We start from the raw sequence: 19,823 nt of genomic DNA, 5'->3' as shown, positions 1-19,823 counted from the left end.
CACCATTAAACCATGAATGGATTAATCCATTCACAAGGGTGCAGTCCTTACAACCTAATCACCTCTTGAAGCCCCACCTTTCAATTATCATAATAGGATTTCCCACCCTCTTAACACTGTTACAGTAGGGATTAAGTTTCCAATCCATGAACCTTTGGGAGACATATTTAACCCACAGCAAATGCTATATTCTAGTATTTCTCAAGAGAAATAGCTCTGTTTCTTTGGGTGTATGTACAGCCTCTCTCTCCTGATGCTGGTCTCCCCCATACACTTGGTGTTTCTTGCTTGCATACACAACTCTTGCAGAAGGATCCCCCTGAGCATGTCCTGGGCTACACTGGCCTCTCCCGATCCCCATCAGAGCCTTGCGTGTGGCTATGCACACCATCTAAGCCACAGTGTCAGTGCGTCTTTGAGTTTATTTCTATATCTCTTCCACAAGTTGGGTACCTGGTAGCATTTATTTATTTATTTATTCATTTTAAATTTTATTTATTTGTTTTTATTTTTATTTTTGGCAGCTAGCCGGTGCAGGGATTGAACCCTGGACTTTGGAATTAGCAGCACCACTCTCTAACTGGAACTGACCGGCCGGCCCCCCAGGGTGGAGTTTCATATGCACCATTTGAACAACTGCAAGTCCCCCAAGTGGTTCTGATGAATCCAGCGTGTGAACCCCTTAAACCCAGTCCCTCCCCCGACAACACAGGAGCTGATCTCAGGCCCTTCCCCGCCTCATACACACCTCAGGGTGATCATAGACTGCTGGGCAATGTCCCTGCACCGTCTCTAAAGAGGATTACGAGCCCACCCAGCAACCCCTCAGTTTCTTTTCTCTTAAAAGAGCTCTCAATATGAAGCCGGGGCAAGGAGTGCTTCTTTTAGTTCAGAGTCTCTCCCCCTTCAGCACTGTGGACATCTCAGGGCTGGACAATTCTTCCTGGCCTGGAAGGTCGTCCTGGGCACTGTAGGTGCTGAGCAGCATCCCCAGCCTGCACCCACTCCGAGCCAGGAGCACCTCCCAGTGGTGACAACCATAAGTGTCCCCAGATGTCACCAAGTGTCCATGGAGGGGAAGGAGGTGCATAATTGTTCCTGGATGAGAACCACTGTGTTGGTGAACCAGTTTTATTATTCTTTTAAATTTAAAACATGTCCCTAGAGAGGAGCATGTCGGTGAAAACCCCCCACTGGGAGCAGTTTCCCTCCCACTAGGAATCTTCTCCCTGACAGACGGGAAGGACGGAGGGAGGGGGAATCACCTCCACTTCTACGAAGAATGGAGCCTATGGGGCCTTTCCCGGCCACTTAATCCTTATCCTCCTTGTAGAAACCTTCAATCTCAGCTTGGTATATCTTGGCCACTGTCGCCCTCTTCAGTCTGGTGGTAGCCCCTGTAACAGAAGCAAGTCCGAAGTGGGGCCAGAGGTCTGGGGCATTCTGATGAGCACCCCAGGGTCCTCGGGTGTGGATGACCCGAGAGAAACACTGGTCTGTAGGGTAAAGCCCAGACTTCTTCAACACCATTGGGGGGCAGGAGGGACTATGTCCCCCACAAAAGCCAGGGACCACAGCTGGGTGTGTGATCCTAGGGTGCAGCGCATCTCCTAGTTTGAGGGAAGCCCGTAGGAAAGAAGCTGAGAGGAGTCAGCGCTGCCTCCTACCCCCAGTCTGGACTTAAGCGTGTTTTGCTTAATGGGGCAAGAGCACGGGGCCATGGCGCATCACCCAAGTCTGGCATCTGCCCTGAGCCAGTAGGATGTAGACAACTGGCCAGGACCCCTCCCCACACCCCCCCACCCACCTGCCTGCAGCTCACCAAGCTCGCCGCCACCCACGGAGAAGTCTGTGTCAAGGATGGCCCACTTGATAATCTTAGCACTCTCCGAAGTGGCTTCTGCGTTCACAGCGTCAATCCTCTGACTGATGAAGTCTGTGATGACTGGGTCGCGGTCGTAGATGATGTCGGTCAGCCTGGTGGAGTGGCTCTTCAGATGCTGGCAGAAAGCCACGGCCTCGCTGGTCAGCGCGTTCCGAGACTCTCCCGTCTCTGGGTTGATCTGGCACTGCCAGATGGGGACCAGGGTCAGGCCACTCCCGAACCACCTCCACACCCACCACCAGCCCCCCAGCCCAGCACTCCTTGCAGGGGGGGTCACCACATCAACCCTGGGACTGCCAGGGTCCCCCCTGTTCCCACTGTACAGATGAGCAAATGGGGGCCCTTCCTGGGGGGGATTTGCCCAACGTTGTCCCACTCGTTAGGGGCAGGGGCAGGCCAGACTTAAGCCTGTCCACTGTTTCATTTGCTTGTTCCAAGATGGGAGCCCACACTGCTCCAGTAGGAGGGAGGGGACAGTCCTGGGTGCACAGTGGGGCTGCTGCCCAGAGTGCACAGGCCTCACTGAGAACCATCGCTGAGATGTCGTTTCTTGGGTGGAAGTCCCTTCCCTGCAGAGGCCAGCCCTGCAGGCCACACCTCTGGGGTCATCAGAAGCCCCCATCCCCCCTCCCCACAGCCAGGGTGTGGCTGATGTCCTAGATGGGGTACTCCGGGAGCTGGTGCTGAGTGACCAAGTCACCCCTCCGTTCTGAGCCTGTTTTTCTTATCTTGCAACCAGGTCAGAAGCCCTTATCCAACCAACCCACCGACATCCCAGATTGTTGGGAGGCTCAAAGACAGCCCCGAGGCACCTTCACCGTGAGGAGAGCGCACAGGTATGGAGCATCTTGGCCCACGACCAGGACGTAGCGGACAATGGGGAGGTACATCCTCACGCGCTCCTCGATGGGGTTCGGGTTGATCTTCTCGCCCGAACTGAGGGTGATGATATCTGCGTGCGGAAATGAAGAAGGGCTTTGTCTCTGGAAAGCTACATCAAGCTGGTTCTCATGGAGGCCCGGGTGAGAGTTTGGGAAGGGGGAGACTGTCCCAAAGCAGCCCTGCCTCGCAAGGGGTCTCCCAGGGCCCGTGGCTGCTCCTCTCTGTGAGCCCAGGCATATCAAGGATGCCCCTTCCTCCAACCTGGACTTCAGCCCTCAGTCAGCCTTGTGCTGTGTGCAACCTGCACCACTGTCCATGGCAGCCCTGCACGGCCCAGTCCTACCTTGCTCACCCTTGATGTTACCCATGATGTAGAGGAATCTGTCAATGTCCAAAAAGCCCAGGTCCCCTGTGTGCATCCAGCCATGACAGTCCATCTTCCGCTGGGTGTTCTCCTTGTCATTGAGATACCCCATGAAGACGTTCCGGCCCCAAATGTGGATGTTCCCGATGCCCTCCTCATCTTCACCCTCCACCTTGGTTTGGGTGTTGGGGAGCTCCTTCCCACAGCTGCAGGCAGTGGGCAGGGAGTGGGGGGGTGTTAGACTTGGCCAGACACAGCCCCCTCCACAGTAGGGACTCCCCACCCTCTGCTCACAGCCCCTCTTCCTGTCCACAAAACCATTCAATCCTAGGTCTTCTCTGTCTTCCTTTTGGCACCTAGAGTACCATTGTTCCAAAGTACGGGGCAAATGAAGAAAGAAAACCTCCTGGCTGAGTCCCAGCCCAGAGCCAAGTCCAAGGGGGACATGAACACATCACACCCAGCCCCTGGCCTCCAGGAGCCCCCAGATCCACCCAGGGGACAAGCAAGACTTGAATAAACTCAAGGCATCTTTGGGTTGGAACTGTTTTCTGTTGAAGGTTTCCAGGCAGAGGAGAGAGAACAATTAATACGATCTAGGCAGGAACAGGGCGTCCCACCACCTCATTTATCTCATTAGGAGCAAGACAGCTGGCACTTCAGCCTCTCAAAGCTCGAGGTCACTGCCAGGACATCAGGACACCAGTCTCTGCCCTTTTAGTCCCCAGGCTGTCTGGAGACTCAGGGCAGAGCCCCAAAACTGGTCCCGGCCAACACCCAGGATGCACGGATGCATTGATGCACGCTGCTATGGACTGAATGGTGTAACCTTCCAAATGCCTATGTTGAAGCCCTAACCCCCAAAGAGATAGTATTTGGAGGTGGGGCCTTTGGGTCGTAAAGGTTAGATGAGGTCATGAGGGTGGGGTCCCCATGATGGGATTAGCACCCTTGTAAGAAGAGACTCCAGAGAGCTTCCTCTCCTCTCCACCCCCAACCCTTGGCCACGTGAGGACATAGCAACAAGGCAGCCGTCTGCGAGCCAGGAAGAGATCCCCCACCAGCCAACACCTTGATCTTGGACTTTCAGCCTCCACAACTGTAAGAAAATAAATCTCTGTTGTTTAAGCCCACCCGTCTACAGTGTTTTGTTAGGTAGCCTGAGCCGGTTAATACACCACACCCGTCTTGATCCCCTTCCCCTAGCGCAATGCAAACTCTGCGTTCTCCCTCAAATGTTTCTCAAATGCATGAACCACCCAACAAATGAGTGGAAAGCCATTTAAGAGGCTACATGGAAGTTCCTGTGTCCACTGACTGATTTCACATCTGCTAACCCCACTTACCCTGAAGCTATTGACGTCCCGTGTAGGGTGGTAGCTTCCAGGAGCATCACGGGTTTCCTCTGGCTGCTCAGATTGCAGGCTGGGATTGCTGGTATTTGGTTCTCTACTGTAATCTCAGAGCCACAGACTCTGCTGCCAGGTGACGATCACTCAAAGCTCATCGGTGCCGTGGGATGGGAAGTCTGCATGCAACTTCCCAGCCAGGTGATGACTTCTGCCAGTTACCCCTCTTTCCTCCAACCTCCAAGCCTGTCCCCTTTCTGCCCTGCCTTTCTGGGCTTGGGGTTAAGGAGACCATGTCGGTGGGAAAGTGCTTTGTAACCAGCTGCTCCTCATCCCCTGTCTCTGCTGAAAGTCACCCCCACCTGCCCAAAGTCAAGGTGCTCTGTGGGTGATACAAAGACTTTCTCCTTGACCAAACTCTAGTCAGGCTCCTCTGAGCCTTCTTCTTGAATGGGCCTCCACTGTGACCTAGAAATAACTTCAGACTCAGCTCAGATGATCTTCCCCCACAGACACAAGCACACACTAAGAGACTTGAGCAAACAGCATGGTTTCTAGCAGCTCAAGAGCGCATCCCTAGGATGACCCAGTCCCCTTAAGTTCCTGCCTGAGAAAGCTCAACTCTGCCTGCAGAATCAACTGTTCTGGCCAAAAACCTGGTGATGGGCAACAGGCCCCTGTCTCAGTTTGTCTGGGCTGCTATAACAAAATACCATTCACCGGGTGGCTTAAAAACAACAGAAATAAGTTATTCACAGTCCTAGAGGCTGGAAGTCCAAGATCAAGGTGCTGGCAGTTTTGGCGTCTGTTGAGGACATCCTGGTTCATAGACAGCACCTTCCTGCTGTGGTCCTCACATGGTGGAATGTCGAGGGAGCTCTCTGGGTCTCTTTTATAAGGGCACTAAACCCAAGCATGAGGGCTCCACCCTCATGACCTAATGACTTCCCAAAGGCCTCACCTTCGGGGGTAGGTTTCAACACACGAATTTGGGGAGACACATTTAGTCCATAGCAGCCTCTGAACCCCCTCTTAGAGCAGTTACTTTAGAAAGCTCAAAATTAAAAATCCTTTCTCTGCCCTTTCAGATGTAAAACTCCCACACCACACTGCTTCCTCAAAGACCTGAAAGCTGTCTCTTTGAAATGCAAGCATTGGGGACGTAACTCTCAATCTCTCATTCCAAGTCCCTGTGCCAAGATAAGGGCCCAAGACCGTGGGCTCTAACTCACACCACTGCCTCCTATCAGAAAGAGACATGAAGTAGCTTTCTCCTCCGTTAAGTGCCAACTCACAAACCCAGAAGGCCTGATCATCTTAACGAACCCCCTCTGCCCATATTTTATAAATTTCTACCTCCCTGACTCTGCTCAAGCCCCCCGCATTTCCCTTCTTCTTTTAAAACTCCCAGTCACCTTGGCACAAATTGGAGTTGAGTTCACGCTGGACTGTTCCCTATGGCAGCAGTGTTACTGGATGGCATCTGCCCTTGCCACTTTAACCAGTGTCTGGCTTTGTTTATCTTTGACAATGGTTACATGTTGGAAGGTGAGTCCCAGGCACTGATGAGAAATGCACATGGGGGCCCTGAACTTAAAAAAATTTATTGTTTTCCTGAAATTCAAACTGAACTGGCAGTCCTATATTTTTATGTGCTAAATCTAGCAACCCTAGTCATAAAAAACACTGGGGTTTCCACCTTGCTCTCTGGGAGCACTTATTCCAAGGGAAGCCAGCTGCCATGTTGAGAGGATGCTCAAGCAGCCCTATGCTGAGGTCCATGTAGCAAAGAACCAAAGCTTCCTGCTGACAGCCAGCAAGGAACTGAGGCCTCCCACAGCAGCCATCTGAAATGGCAGGGTGGCCAAAATAATTCACCACTAGTAAAAATAACAATTTATAAATCAAAATGCAAACCATAAGGGGCTTTGGGTCACCCCCCACATAGGTCCACACACTGGTTTGCTTTTGGACACATGGTCCTTCAATGGAGGAGAGCCTGGTGGGTAGCAGCGTGCACTTGGGACCCACACGAGCTCTCGCTGCACCCTAGGTGATGAGAAGGGGTCCAAGGTCAGTCCCGGCCCCAGCCCTGGCCATCCCTCCATCTGTCCATCCCACCACCAGGACCCACCTTAGCAGGCGGAAGTCCTGGTGCCTGGAGAGCGTGTGGATGCCCGTGCACTCGGTCAAGCCATAGAGCTCAAAGATGGGTATGTTGAGGCTGAGGAAGAAGTCCAGGGTGGCCCTGGGGAGCCCACCACCCATGTTGAAGAACTGGTGGCAATGGTGCAGGCCCAGGAACTTCCTGGCTGGGTTGAAGATCACCTTCTTGGCTAGGCGGTAGCACAGTGGAGGATGGATCGGCCTAAGAAAAAGAAACATGGGAGCAGAGTGTGGCCTCCCCCACCCACCCTGGCCTCCAGCGGCCCCCTGTGGGCCCCCACGTGGGCAGCTCCAGCCTCACTCAAACATCCGCTTCCTGTTGGTCCTGAGCCCCAGCTCCATGGCCCAGTTGTCAATCTTCCTCCGGAACGCAGTCGAGTCCAGCTGTCTGGTCTTCAGGATGTCCAGCATCCTGTCCCAGACCCAGGGGACACCGCAAAATGTGGTGGGCCTCACCTCTCGCAGTGTGTCCCACAGGGAGCCCTGCAGGACAGAATGGTCCTCAGCCCCCACCACTAGACACAGCTGCCCCTAACCATCCCCTCCCTGCCAGTCCACTCCAAGCCCGGGTGCTTGAAATCCTTGGCCTGAGGATGAGTACCAGGGTCCAGGGCGTGAGTGATGCAGGGGGGTGGTTATGGCGACCACCAGAGCACCAACAGGCACCTCAAGGAGCATCCCCACACAGGCAGGCGCAGTGCAGTCCTGGTCCTTTCCCCCATGGCACAAACCATGGCAGATTCAGCCACGTTGCTGGCCGTCTCAGTAGCTCATGTCCACCCTCTGAGTCAGGGCAGGGTGAGAAGAGAAGGGGAGGGCTGGGGGGTGCATGGAGAAGGGGAGAGAGAGAGAGAGAGAGAGACACAGAGACACAGAGACACAGAGAGAGGAAGGGAGGGAGAGACACACAGAGACAGAGAAACAAAAACAGAGATACGGGGCTGGGGAGAGAAAGACATAGGAGGAAATGGAGATGGGAGAAACTCTGGTTTTCTCGCTACTTTTCAAATTTTCTCAGTTACCAAGAAAGATGTGCTTTTTTTTGGCGGCAGGTGGTACAGGAATCTGAACCCTTGACCTTGGTGACCAAGAAAGATTTTCCAACGAGCACAACCGAACTTTGGATCATGACTGACGGAGAATAAGACCTGGACCAAGCAATGCAGAAACGCACCGGCGCCCACGGGCCGCCGAGGCCACCAGCTGGCACCGTTCTCTATCATCCCACTTTCTGAAACAGTTTGTAAAACATTGCCAGAAAAATACTATGAAAACAATATGACATTCCAGCGTGCATGTCCACCAAGTTTTGCCTTTTTTGTTTTTCCAGGAGAAATTTGTGCAAATTTGTTCTCTCTCTAAGTAGTCTTGATTTTGCCTCTTGGCCCAGAAATCCTAGATTATTTGTTTACTACTTGGCGTGTTTATAAGCAAAGTGTTCAGGCCCCTGGGCTAGGGCAGTCATAGGGATCCCGGGAAAGACGTCAGCTGAGTTATCCCAAAGCATTCATTGCTTTACTTCCTGTCTTGATAGGGAATGTGTGATTTTTCTGCGTTCACAGAGTAAACGCAGTACGACTTGGTGTTTTGTGATGTATGTCGGTGACCTCGTGTGTTATTTTTTTATTGTAGTAAAATACATACGTAACATAAAATTTACCATCTTAACCGTGTTTACGTGCACAGTTCAGTAATAACATTAAGCACATTCACTCACCACCACCATCTCCAGAACTTTCTCATCTTCCCAAACTTACACTCTGTCCCCATGAAACACTCAGTCCCCGTCCCCCGCCCCAGCCCCTGGCACCCCCCATTCTACTTTCTGTCTCTGTGGACCTGACGACTCGAGGGACCTCCTGTGAGTGGAATCACACAGTGTTTGTCCTCGTGTGACTGGCTTATGTCACTGAGCATAATGTCTTCAAAGAGTCATTCATGCTGCAGCATGTGTCAGGATTTTCTTCCTTTTTGAGGCTGAATTATGTTCCATTGCATGGATGGACCACGTTTTTTAATCCATCCATCCGTCAATGGACACTTGGGTAATTTCCACTCATATGCTTTTAATGGCTCAGTTTAGCTTCCTAAACTTGCAATCTTCGCCCCCTAGTAGAGGTGAGGCATGTGCCTCCCATTTCCCATCAACTCTATTCCACCCCCTTTGCTTCGCAGATGGGGAAACTGAGGCCCATAAATGGTAAAGGACCAGGGTTACACAACTAGTTGGTGGGCAGCCGAAGATTCCCATGGCAGACTGAGCCCCCCACCCACTCGGGGCAGCCCCTCCTCAGCTGCCATCCCCAGCCTGGCCTGCACTCACTCTCAGAGCTTCTGGCTGGGCAAAGTAGAGCGCTCCGGCCACTGAGATGGCGACCCACATGTCGAAGATCTGGGCCCCGACGTAGCTGAGTGGGAGGTAGCTCAGGAGGACCTCCTGCTTCTCTGCGGGGTACTTATAGCAAAGGCTCTGGACAGCAGCTGCCGTGGTCCAGGTGATCTGAAAGGTGACTCCCTGGTCACCTGCAGGCTGTTTCCTTCTCAGCCCCCAGGAGTGGCGTAGCTGGGTGGGGAAAGAGTCTGGGCCCAGCCCCCTCAAGCAAGACACTCACATTGTCATGGCTCAGCATCATGGCCTTGGGGGGGCCCGTGGCCTCCAGGCTGTAGACCAAGGTGCAGCACTGGTTGGGCTTTTGGGAATCAATGACCTGGTCCAGTTTGTCATCAGAGATGCCTTTTGCCAGGTCCAGAAACTCTCTCCACTGTAGAAAGGCCGGTGGGTGGGCTGGCAGGGGCAGCCCCTAGAGATGCCCCCAGGGCCCCCTCACTGCAGCAGCCTCAGCTACAGGCTAAGGGCTCTCAGGGCTCTTGGTATCAACCAGAGCTTGATCTGCCATCCCCCGTGGTCCCTGGCTGCCCACCCTGCCCTCCGCACTCGGACATACGGAATACAGGTTCTTCTGCTCAGTCCGGATCACCTCCTTGTACTGGATGATGGCCTTGAGATGCTTCAAGCTGCCCTGGATCTGCAAGACATTACCAGGCTCAGCTTGGGGCCCACAAAGGCGGGGAATACCCAAGCCCTTGTTTACTGGGTGCCGCCTCTGGAGGTGTCATGGGGGGCCCCCGATGCTCTCTCTATTGTGGCAAAATGCACATGCTTGTACCATTTTTAAACACTTTTAAATGTACAATTCAGTGGCAGTTAGTACACTCACAATGTTGGACATCCATCACTGTTAACTGGCAGAAGAGTATTCTAGGCAGAGGGCACAGCCCGCGCAAATGCCCTGAGGCAGGACCATGCCTGGTGTGTTCCAGAACATTCATTCACGCCAAAAGGAATCTCTGTACCCATTAGCTGTTATTTCTCTCTTCCCAGTTCCTGGCAACCACTATTCCACTTTCCTTTTTTATGGATTTACATATTCTGGATATTTCATTTAAGTAAAATCACAATATGTGGCCTTTTGTGTCTGGTTTATTTCACCGAACCTAATGTGTTCAAGTTTCATCTTTCATCCACGGTTGTAGCACGTGTCAGAGCTTTATTCCTTTTTGTGGCTGAATAATATTCCATTCTGTGGATGGACCACGTTGTGTTTATCTGTTCTTCCATCGGTGGACATCTGAGTTGTTTTCACTGGTTGGCTGTTGTGAATCATGCTGCTAGGGACATTTATATACAAGTTTTTTGTTTGAACACCTGTTTTTGGTTCTCTTGGGCATATACCTAGGAGTGGAATTGATGGGTCATCCAATAACTATATGTTTAACTTTTTGAGGAACTGCCAGACTGTTTCCCACAGAAGCTGCACCATTTTACATTCCCACCAGCAGTGTACAAGGGCTCCAGTTTCTCCACATCCTTGTCAACACTTATTATCTGCTTTTTTGATTCTAGCCATCCTTGCATATGTGAAGGGGTATGTCACTGAGGTTTGGATTTGCATTTCCCTGGTGACTAATGACATTGAGAATCTGTTCATGCGTGGCCATTTGTTTATCGTTTTTGGAGAAATGTCTATTCAAGCCCTTTGCCCATTTTTTTTTTTTTTCTTTTGGCACCTGGCCGGTACAGGGATCAAACCTTGGTGTTATCAGCACCATGCTTTAAACAATGGAGCTAACTGTCCAGCCCCCAGTTTTAAATGTACATACCTTTTGGTTTTTAGGTATCTATTTTACTTGTTTGTTTATTATTTATTTTTGGTGGGCAGCCAGTACAGCCCATTTTTTAATTGGGTTGTTTGGATATTTTGTTTGTTTGTTTTTTCCCCCAGTTTTTATTTTTCAGTTTTATTTAGTTATTATTATTATTTTTTTTTTTTTGCAGCACAGCGAGCAACCTTTTTTTTTTTTAAGTTTGTTAGAAAACTGACATTTATTTATTTATTTATTTATTTATTTGTCTTTTTCGTGACTGGCGCTCAGCCAGTGAGTGCACCGGCCATTCCTATATAGGACCCGAACCCGTGGCAAAAGCGTTGCGGCGCTCCCAGTGCCGCTCTCTCCCGAGTGCGCCACGGGCTCAGCCCGAAAACTGACATTTAGATGTCAAAATTCATATGACAAAACTATCGGCAGCAATTTCAAGCATTTCAACAACGCTGATAGATTCCACTCTGCTGACACAAACAAGGCTACGTTTTTCCACATTCAACTTATTCCACATTCAAAAAGCAAGACTTGAAGCCGGACACTTAGCTCATTTGGTTAGAGCACAGCCTTATAAGACCAAGTTCACCAGTTCAGATTCCAGTACCTGCCAGCACCTATAAAAAGCTCAAGAAAGCAAAAAGCAAGACTTTTCCCAAGTGGGCCTGTTATTAGACATCCACCACACTTCTTAGGACCTGTTTATGACGGCGTCTTCTTCACCACCATCAGTGGGCCTGATCTGCATTCTCTGCCAGGTCTCTGATCACAACCGTAGGAACCCCCAGCCTCTCCACATCAGCCAGAGTTGATACATCCTTAGCAGGCTGGCCGGTTAGCTTAGTCGGTTAGTGTGCAGCCTTGTAACACCATAAGTCAAGTGTTCGGTTCCCCATGACGGCCAGACACCAAAAAAAAAGAAAAAGAAAAAAGAATATTAATGCTATAGCATTTTTGGTTTCTTCCACATCTCCTGAAGGCCCAGCTTTCTGTCAATTGGCAAACCAGCCCCTGCATTAAAAGTTTTGCTTCTCCTTTGCAAGCTGTGCACCCTGGTTGCCCATGAATATTTTCTCTGCTTCCTGATGCTCTTTTAATTTCAAGTTTCTGCAGGGTCCTGAACCCTTCACCTTAGTATGATAGCACACTCTAACCGACTAAGCTAACCAGTCAGCCCTGAAGCTTGCACTTTGATATAGGGTAGTCCAGGACATTCCCACTACCAAGGTGATATTTAAGCACAGACCTGAGGGAGGTGAGGGAGTGAGCTATAGAGGTATCTGGGGGAAGATGTTCCAGGCAGAGAGCACAGCATGTGCAAAGGTCCTGAGGCAGGACTGTGCCTGGCATGTGGCAGGAATAGTGAGGAGGCCTGTGTGTCTGGAGCAGAGTGAGAAGGGGGAGAAAGGGAGAAGAAGAGGGCAGGGAGGGGATGGGCAGGTCATGCAGGGCCTTGTGGGTCAAGAGATGGGAGCCCTGGGAAGTTTTTGAGCAGAGAGGGACTTAGGTTTACAAGGATCCCTATGGCAACTTGAAAAGGGCAAGAACAAAAACAAGGGGACCAGTGAGGAAACTATTGCAAGAACATAGGGGAGAGAGGGCTGGCTGGTTAGCTCAGCTGGTTAGGGAGTGGTGTTATAACACCAAGGTCCAGGGTTCAAATCTCCGTGCCAGCCCCCCCCCCCCCAAAAAAAGATATTGAAGGTTTGGACAAGGGCAGGGGCAGTGGAGTGGGGAGAATTGGTTAGGTCCTGGGCACGCTTCGAAGGCAGGCTGTATTAGTTTCCTACAGTTGCTGTAAGGAGGTACCACAAATCCTGGTGGCTTAAAAACAACACAAATTTATCTCACAGTTTCACAGGGCAGAAGTCCTGTGGGTTTGGCTGGGTCTCTGGCTAGAGTCTCACAAGCCCCCAATCAAGGTTTCAGCAGAGCTGCGTTCCATCCAGAGACTCCAGCGAAGGATCTGTTTTCTTGCTGATTAAGTGTTAGCAGCATTTAGTTCCTTGTAGTTGTGGAAGCAAGGTCCCCTGTTCTCCTTCCTGGATGTCAGCTGAGGGCCATTTTCAGTTTCTTGGTTTTTTTGTTTGTTTGTTTTTGTTTTGTTTGACAGCTAACTAGTAAGGGGATCTGACCTTGACCTTGGTGTCATCCACACTAGCTAACCGACCAGCCCTCCTTCCCAGTTTCTAGAGATGGTCTGCATTCCTTGGCTCGTGGCCCCTTTCCCCACTTTCAAAGTCAGCAACAAGGGGTTGAGCTCTTCTCATGCTTTGAACATCTCTAATCTCTCTTCTACCTCCAGTAGGAGAGAATTCTCTGCTTTTAAGGATTCACACGATAACCTCAGGCTCACCCAGATAAGCCAGGATAAATACCCCATCTCAAGATCCTTAAACGTAGCCCCATCTGCAAAAGTTTCTCTGGCCATGTAAAATACCATAATCACAGGCTCCAGGGATCAGGGCACAGACATCTTTGGCCACTATTCTGCCAACCACAGAGGACCAGCAGGACTTCCTGATGGAGATGAGGAAGCAGAAACAGGACTCAGGGATGATGTCTGAGTTTGGGTCCAAATAGCTGGAAGGATTAAGCTGCTACTGCCCAAGAGGAGGAAGATGAAGGGAGGAGCAGGTTTGCTGCAGGGAGCTCAAGAGCTCAGTTTTGCACAGGCTGAGTTTGAGATGCCTGTTAGGCATCCAAGGGGAATGATCGGGAAGGCTGGAGATAGAAACGTGGGCAATGTCAGCATCTAGATGTCACCTGGGATGCATACGGAGTGTGAAGAGCAGCGACCTGCAGTCTCAGATTCGACCCCACCTTGTCAGGGACTCGCCTTACAGGTGGAGAATGATCCTTGTTCCCTGCACAGAACCTGTCTCGGGTTTATTTATTTCATAGTTTTTGGAAAACATTTTTAACTTGTGGCAAAAAAAAAAACCCAAAACAAAACACAACATGAAATTTACCATCTTAATCATTTTTAAGTGTACGGTTCGGTAGGGCTGAGTATATTTACATTATCGTGTGACAGATCTCCATGACTTTTCCATCTTGGAAAACGGAAACTCTGTCCCCATTAAAAACTAACTCCCCAGCTCCTGTAAACCATTACTTCAGTTTCTATGATTTTGACTATTCTAGGGACCTCATGTAAGTGGAATCACAGAATATTTGTCCTTTTGTGTCTGGCTTATTTCACTGAGCATAATGTGCTCAAGGTTCATCCACGTTGTGGCACGTGTCAGAATTTCCTTCATTTTTAAGGCTGAATAATGTTCCATTGTATGGATGGACCACGTTGTGTTTATTCATTCATCTGTCAACGAACACTTGGATTGTTTCCACCTTTGGCTACCGGGAATCATGCTGCTGTGAACACAGCTGTGCAAATATCTCATCAAGATCCTACTTCCAGTCCTCTTGAGTATATACCCAGAAGTGGGATTGCTGGAGCACAGGCCTCTCAAACAGCCTGTGCAAAACTGAGCTCCTGATCTCCCCCCGGCAAACCTTCTCCAAAGTGGCTGCACCATTCCGCATTCCCACCAAATGAGCATTCCAGTGGCTCTGCCTTCTCACCAGTGCTTCGTACAGTCCATGTTTTCACTTTAGTCATCCTAGCGAGTGTGTCCTGGTGGCCCTGTCTTTGCATGCGTGTGCCTGTCGACTTGCAAAGGGGTCCAGGTCTGGTCCCCATTTTACAGGGGGTTGCTGAGGCTGTGGGACAGGCAGGGACCAGCCAGAGATTTTAGTTGAGCCATCCCTGGCTCCTTAGATTTACAGAGTTGTCAGGAGGGAGGGACGGAGTAGACCCACAGCCTAGGGAGGCCAAACACGGGTGGGCATGATTGTCACCATCCATCTCCTCAGGGTGCTCCACAGGCCCACAGGTGTCTCCACACTCCCGCACCTCCAGCTTTGTGACTGAGGGCAAAGATCTAATAGAAATGACAATCCTGTTGACGATCATAATTAACATGGCACACTGACCATGCCAGGCTTCATCTTACCACACCTTGGTTTTAATTCTCAGAACTAAATCTGTTAGCTAGGTTCTATTACCACTTCATCTTACAAGTGGGGAAACTGAGGCACTGGGAGGCTGAGCAACTCACTCAAGGTCACACAGTTAGTAAAGGTGGCCTTCGAGCCTGGGCCAGCAGGCCTCAGAGCTCACACTAGGAACTGACCCATTTAGGTCATCCTCGGACCCAAGGAGATTCAGGGTCCCCCAAAATGGAATCTCCTGGAAGATTCCATTTAGGTGAAATGTCCAGAACAGGCAAATCCACAGAAAGTGGATTACTCATTGCCAGGGACTGGGGGAGGGCACGGTGGGGAGTAACTGCTAATGGGTTTCCTTTTGGGGTGATGAAAATGTTCTGGAACCAGATAGAAGTAACAGTTGTACACATTGTGAATGTACTGAATGCCACTGAATTGTGCACTTAAAACTGGTTAAGATGGTAAATTGTATGTTAAGTGAATTTTTTAAAAAGCAGGTGGCAGGCAAATTTTTGAAAAAGCAGGATCTGCTTGTGGTGGGCAGATGGGAGCCCCGGCTCTGCCTTGGTGTGTGACCTCATGCAGGACGCACAGAGCCTCAGAGCCTCGCTTAGCTGATCTGTAAAATGGGCTCAGAATGATTTCTGCCTCCTAAAGGTGGTTTCCAAGAGACAAAGCCCTCAGTGTGGGGCCTTGGTAAACTATAGTTGCTTCATGCTTGTGGGTTTCTACTGTTATCATTCCACTATTATTAGATAGATCATTCAAAACACACAGGTCTTCCCTCATCTAGCGAGCAGAGTTGACCTTAAACTTGGATTTGCTGCTGAGTGGCAACCCTTCCCCCACCTTGGGGTGGTTTCAGTGTCAACACCGGGCAGGCTCTGAGTCTCTCAGGTGTGCGAGGGGCCACATTGCAGGAACAGCACACTCCAGCATCTCTTAGGGGCTCCGGGGACTGTCCCATCCATGGAGATGACAAATCCACACTTCCCAGCTCCTGCTCGTCAATGGGATGGTGGACGCATCACTCCCTGGACTTCACACCCTTCTGGCTCCTGAAGTCCCAAGCATCACTGACCTGGATGACTTTCTGCAGCTGCCTGTCATTGTCTACCACAAAGATGTTCATCTCCGAGTTTTCAGCGATTAACTGGCAGGCTTTTGGAGTGTTGGTGGACAAGATGCCAACAGAGAAGCCTCTGGAAGCAGAATACAGGAGGTAAGGGCCTGCTGGGTAAGCTCTTTGGGGAATCTCAGGGCTCCTGGGAGTCCCCGACACCCACAACATACCCTGTTTGGAGGTGGGACTCAGGGACAGCCCAGGCCTGGGTCCTGCCCTCAAGGGGTTCCCCAATGTTCTGGATGGGCGGAGGAAGGGCTCAGTGCTGAGGAGCCCTGAGAAGTGAGGATGGCTTCCTAGAGAAGGGACATGGGAGCTGGGCTTCACAGGATGTATACGAGTTTGCCAGGGAGAGAGTTTCTGAAAGGGCGAGCTGGGCATTTTCAGGACCGGGCCATTGAAAAATCCCACTGAGAGGGGGGGGAGGGAGAAGGGAGGGAGGTTTTGGTGATGGGGAGCATTAATCAGCTACAATGTATATCGACAAAATAAAATTTAAAAAAAAAAAAAAAAAAAAAAAAAAAAAAAAGAAAAATCCCACTGAGCACAGACTAAACCAGAGCCGTGGTCACTGCCCTGTCCTGGGGACACTGCCCTGAAACCCTAATTGTCTCATGAGGGGACAGGCGGGTGGCTTCTGCCTTGATGCATTCTAGGGAGACACCAGGTACCCCTTACCCTGCCATAATGGCCCCAATGCTGGCGATGACCCATTCTTCCGAGTTGAGCCCCATGATCCCCACACCGTGGAAGCGTTCCAGGCCCAGCTGGGGGAGGGAGGCGCTTGTTAGGCACAGAGAGACTCAGTCCACACCACCCCAACCTGCCCAGGAGCCTCAGGCTTGGAAGCTTGGGCTCCTTTTCCTTTGCTGACTGTTCGCTTTTTCCTCTCTGATAGAATAACCCATCCCCACCCCATCCCATTAGCCTACCACATACTCATCTAGAGCAGGGGTTCTCAGCCAGGGGGTGATTCTATCCCAGAGAGGACATAGGAAGTACCTGGAGACATTTTTGGTTGTCAGAAACCGGGGGAGGGAATGCCACTGGCATTGAATGGGTGGAATCCATAGATGCTGAGAAACACCCCACAATGCACAGGATGGCCCCACCACAAAAGATGGTCCAGCCTCAAAGGAAATAGTACTGAGATGGAGAAATCCCAAGAAAATATGAACAGAATGCCCTCCTGACATTCGTATGCATAAATATTTTACACAATCAGGGCATTAGTAATGCACGTTATCAGCCTGTCTTTCTTCACAAAACCATACATCTTGACTATTTTTCCCAGTCTTTAAATATTTATCTATGATATCAAATATAACACCTCTATGATATTGCCTAGTATAGAGATGTCATAATTTAACAATTCGCCCTTCTTGGTGGATACTTAGGTGGGTTCTGGTTTTTTGCTTTTTGCACTTTTGTTAGATAAAATGTTGGGGTGAACACCCTGGTAACCCAAGCTCTGCCTATGCACATGGTTATTTGTGCCAACATCTGGGTCAACTTGACTATTCAAGATGGCGCACACCTTGGCTCCACTCATGTATTGTGGCAGAGCAGGTGATTCCATCTGATCCAGGCGGGGCCTCTGCCCTCCGCTCTGCTCCTGGGTACAACTGTCCACCCCTCATTTTCTCGTCTAACAGGCATCTCAAACCTAACACAGCCCAGATGGAATTGTTGTAGCGAACCTGTGAGCTAGGTGCTATATCTTCTATATTTATATGTAAAAATGTTAATATAAAATAATGTAGTATAAGAAGCATCTGCTCTATGATAATATTGGGGGACCCGATCACATCTCTCAGCATCGGACAGATCATCTAGGCAACAAATTAACAGAGTAACCATTATTCTTTCAGAAGGAGAGAAGGAATCTAGGGCAATTAAAGGGGGGAGGGGGAGGGAATAGGGGAAGGGGAGAGATTGGACAAGGGGCATAAATAATAATTACGATTTGTAACAATATATATGCTAGTAATATTGTTTTAATCAACATATCTCAATGTTCAACCCCCAAAATATGTATATTTGATTTTGATTCAATAAATAAATTTTTTAAAAATGTAGTATATATTTAATTTAACACAGAAGTATAACATTTATATGCTAGTATAAATTTATATATAAACGTATTAGATATATTTTATACCGTATATTTATCTATACATACAAAATACTCATATTCTACATTATACATATATAAATATATAAGTTTAAGATATATAATACATATTTGATATATTAATCTTCCACTTTACATATGTGGAGATCGGGGCACAGAGAGGCAAACTAATTTGTGCAATAACACGCTGCTAAAGGCGGGGACGGGATTCGAACCAAGGCCTTCAGCTCCAAGCTCTTAATCCCTGGCTCCTTGGCAGCCTCAGGAAAACCACTCAAATAATGGCGTCGATAAGACACGTGGCAGACACAGCAGGAAAGTAACGCCTGCGCAGAGAGGCCCCGACCCAGGCCACGCGCAGGCGCAGGAGCAGGCGCAGGAGCTGGCGCAGGGCAGGAGCCTCACTTAGGCGCAGGCGCAGGAGGTGGGGCAGGAGCGGCGCGCAGGCGCAGTCCTCCCGCGGTACCTTTAGGAAGGCCTTGGCGGCGCGCCGACACTCCTCATAGTATTCGATGTAGGTGAGCAGGTGCCACCGGTTCCTGTGCTTGGAGCCAAGCGCGATGTGGTTGGCGTACTTGATGGCCGTGTCCATGACCATGTCGTGCACGGTGAGAGGTTCCGCGTTGTCAGACGAGTCCTTGTGCAGCCGCAGCCGCACCTCGCCCTGGCGCTCCGTCGTCCAGTAGTTGCAGCCTGTGGGCGAGACCCCTAGGTGGACGGGGAGAGACGGGAGGCAGGCAGGCGGGGTCAGTGGCGGCCGAAATGAAGGGAGAGGGAGGTAGATAGGGGTGCCAGGAGGCAAAACCAGGGGGTACAGATGGGAGTACAGAGGCGGGGGTGTGGCACTGATGGGGACAGATGCTAGTGGAGAACGTGTGGGCAGAGAGAGAGAGGAGGCTTGAGGGATAAAATGCCTTACCAAGGGGAAAGACAGGGAAGGACAAGGAGACCTGGGAAAGGACGCGGGAGCAGGTGGACAGACAGGTGCACTGACCAAGAGAAGGGAGTTCAGGAGGAAACCCACCAGCAAGCAGACAGCTCAGCTGCAGGCCCACTGCCCGTCCCATAGACCCCCCACCCACAGGGATCAGGCACCTCTGACAACTGCTGACCACCTGCACCCCCTACCCCCATGCCACTAGCCGGGTATCCAGGCAGGGGGATAGTGACCCCTGCCCTCCGTCCACCCCCAGGCAGCCTTCTCTGAAGGGACAAATCAGATCCCAAGGATCCCAACGCTGGCTGAGCCACTTGTGGCAGCCCTGAGGGACTGGACCACCACCCTCAAACTGGCCTCTGGAAAACCCACCACCATCACACAGGGCCCAAGGAGCCCCAACCTTCGGCTTTCTTTTCTGATTGGTGAGTGCCCTTCTGCAATGGACGCCGAACTGTGTTGGAGGATGCGGTGTCCCGGGTACCTTTTCTTCTCTTCTCACTGTCTGGCAGGACATCCATTCTGCTGGGGCTGGGCATCTGGTCTGCTGCGGCTGGGCAGACAGACATTAAAACAGGCAAAATTACAGTGGGCAGAGGGCTGGGAGGCACAGGGTTCCCACCTCGTCTTGAGGGTGGGCAGGGAAGCTTCTCTGAACAAGGGGCAGGAGTTGACCAGGCAAAGGAGGAGGAGAAAGCATCTCAGAAGAGAGGACATTGTGATGAAGGCCACTGGGGCTGGAGTGGAAGAAAAAGGGGGAGTATAGAAGGAAATGAAGAAAGACAGTTGTTAGTAAGGAATTGTTTTCTGGTAC

At 50.6% G+C, this 19,823-nt stretch overlaps 1 protein-coding gene across 1 annotated transcript; it reads right to left on the bottom strand.

The window, feature by feature from the left end:
- Positions 1-1,311: 1,311 nt before the first annotated feature.
- On the bottom strand, positions 1,312-19,530 carry LOC134387520 (long-chain-fatty-acid--CoA ligase ACSBG2-like). Its single transcript, XM_063109973.1, has 13 exons — positions 19,413-19,530; positions 18,539-18,780; positions 16,617-16,705; positions 15,897-16,017; positions 9,592-9,672; positions 9,259-9,408; positions 8,970-9,146; positions 6,948-7,129; positions 6,615-6,848; positions 3,120-3,337; positions 2,698-2,837; positions 1,823-2,069; positions 1,312-1,397 (listed from the first exon to the last, which is right to left on the bottom strand). The coding sequence occupies exons 1-13, from the start codon at positions 19,528-19,530 to the stop codon at positions 1,312-1,314; spliced, it is 2,085 nt and encodes a 694-aa protein (XP_062966043.1).
- Positions 19,531-19,823: the final 293 nt, after the last annotated feature.

This window comes from Cynocephalus volans, chromosome 10 (genome assembly GCF_027409185.1).
Source record: "Cynocephalus volans isolate mCynVol1 chromosome 10, mCynVol1.pri, whole genome shotgun sequence".
Taxonomy (NCBI): Eukaryota; Metazoa; Chordata; class Mammalia; order Dermoptera; family Cynocephalidae; genus Cynocephalus; species Cynocephalus volans.
This window is presented reverse-complemented; position numbering and strand designations above follow the sequence as displayed.

Excerpts from the sequence above, each read along its gene's own strand:
- LOC134387520 (XM_063109973.1), bottom strand. The coding sequence starts at position 19,530 with ATGGATGTCCTGCCAGACAGTGAGAAGAGAAGAAAAGGTACCCGGGAC. Across the intron at positions 7,130-8,969 it reads CCCAGCCAGAAGCTCTGAGA|GGCTCCCTGTGGGACACACT; the intron begins GTGAGTGCAGGC and ends TCTGTCCTGCAG. Across the intron at positions 2,070-2,697 it reads GCGCTCTCCTCACGGTGAAG|TGCCAGATCAACCCAGAGAC; the intron begins GTGCCTCGGGGC and ends CCCATCTGGCAG.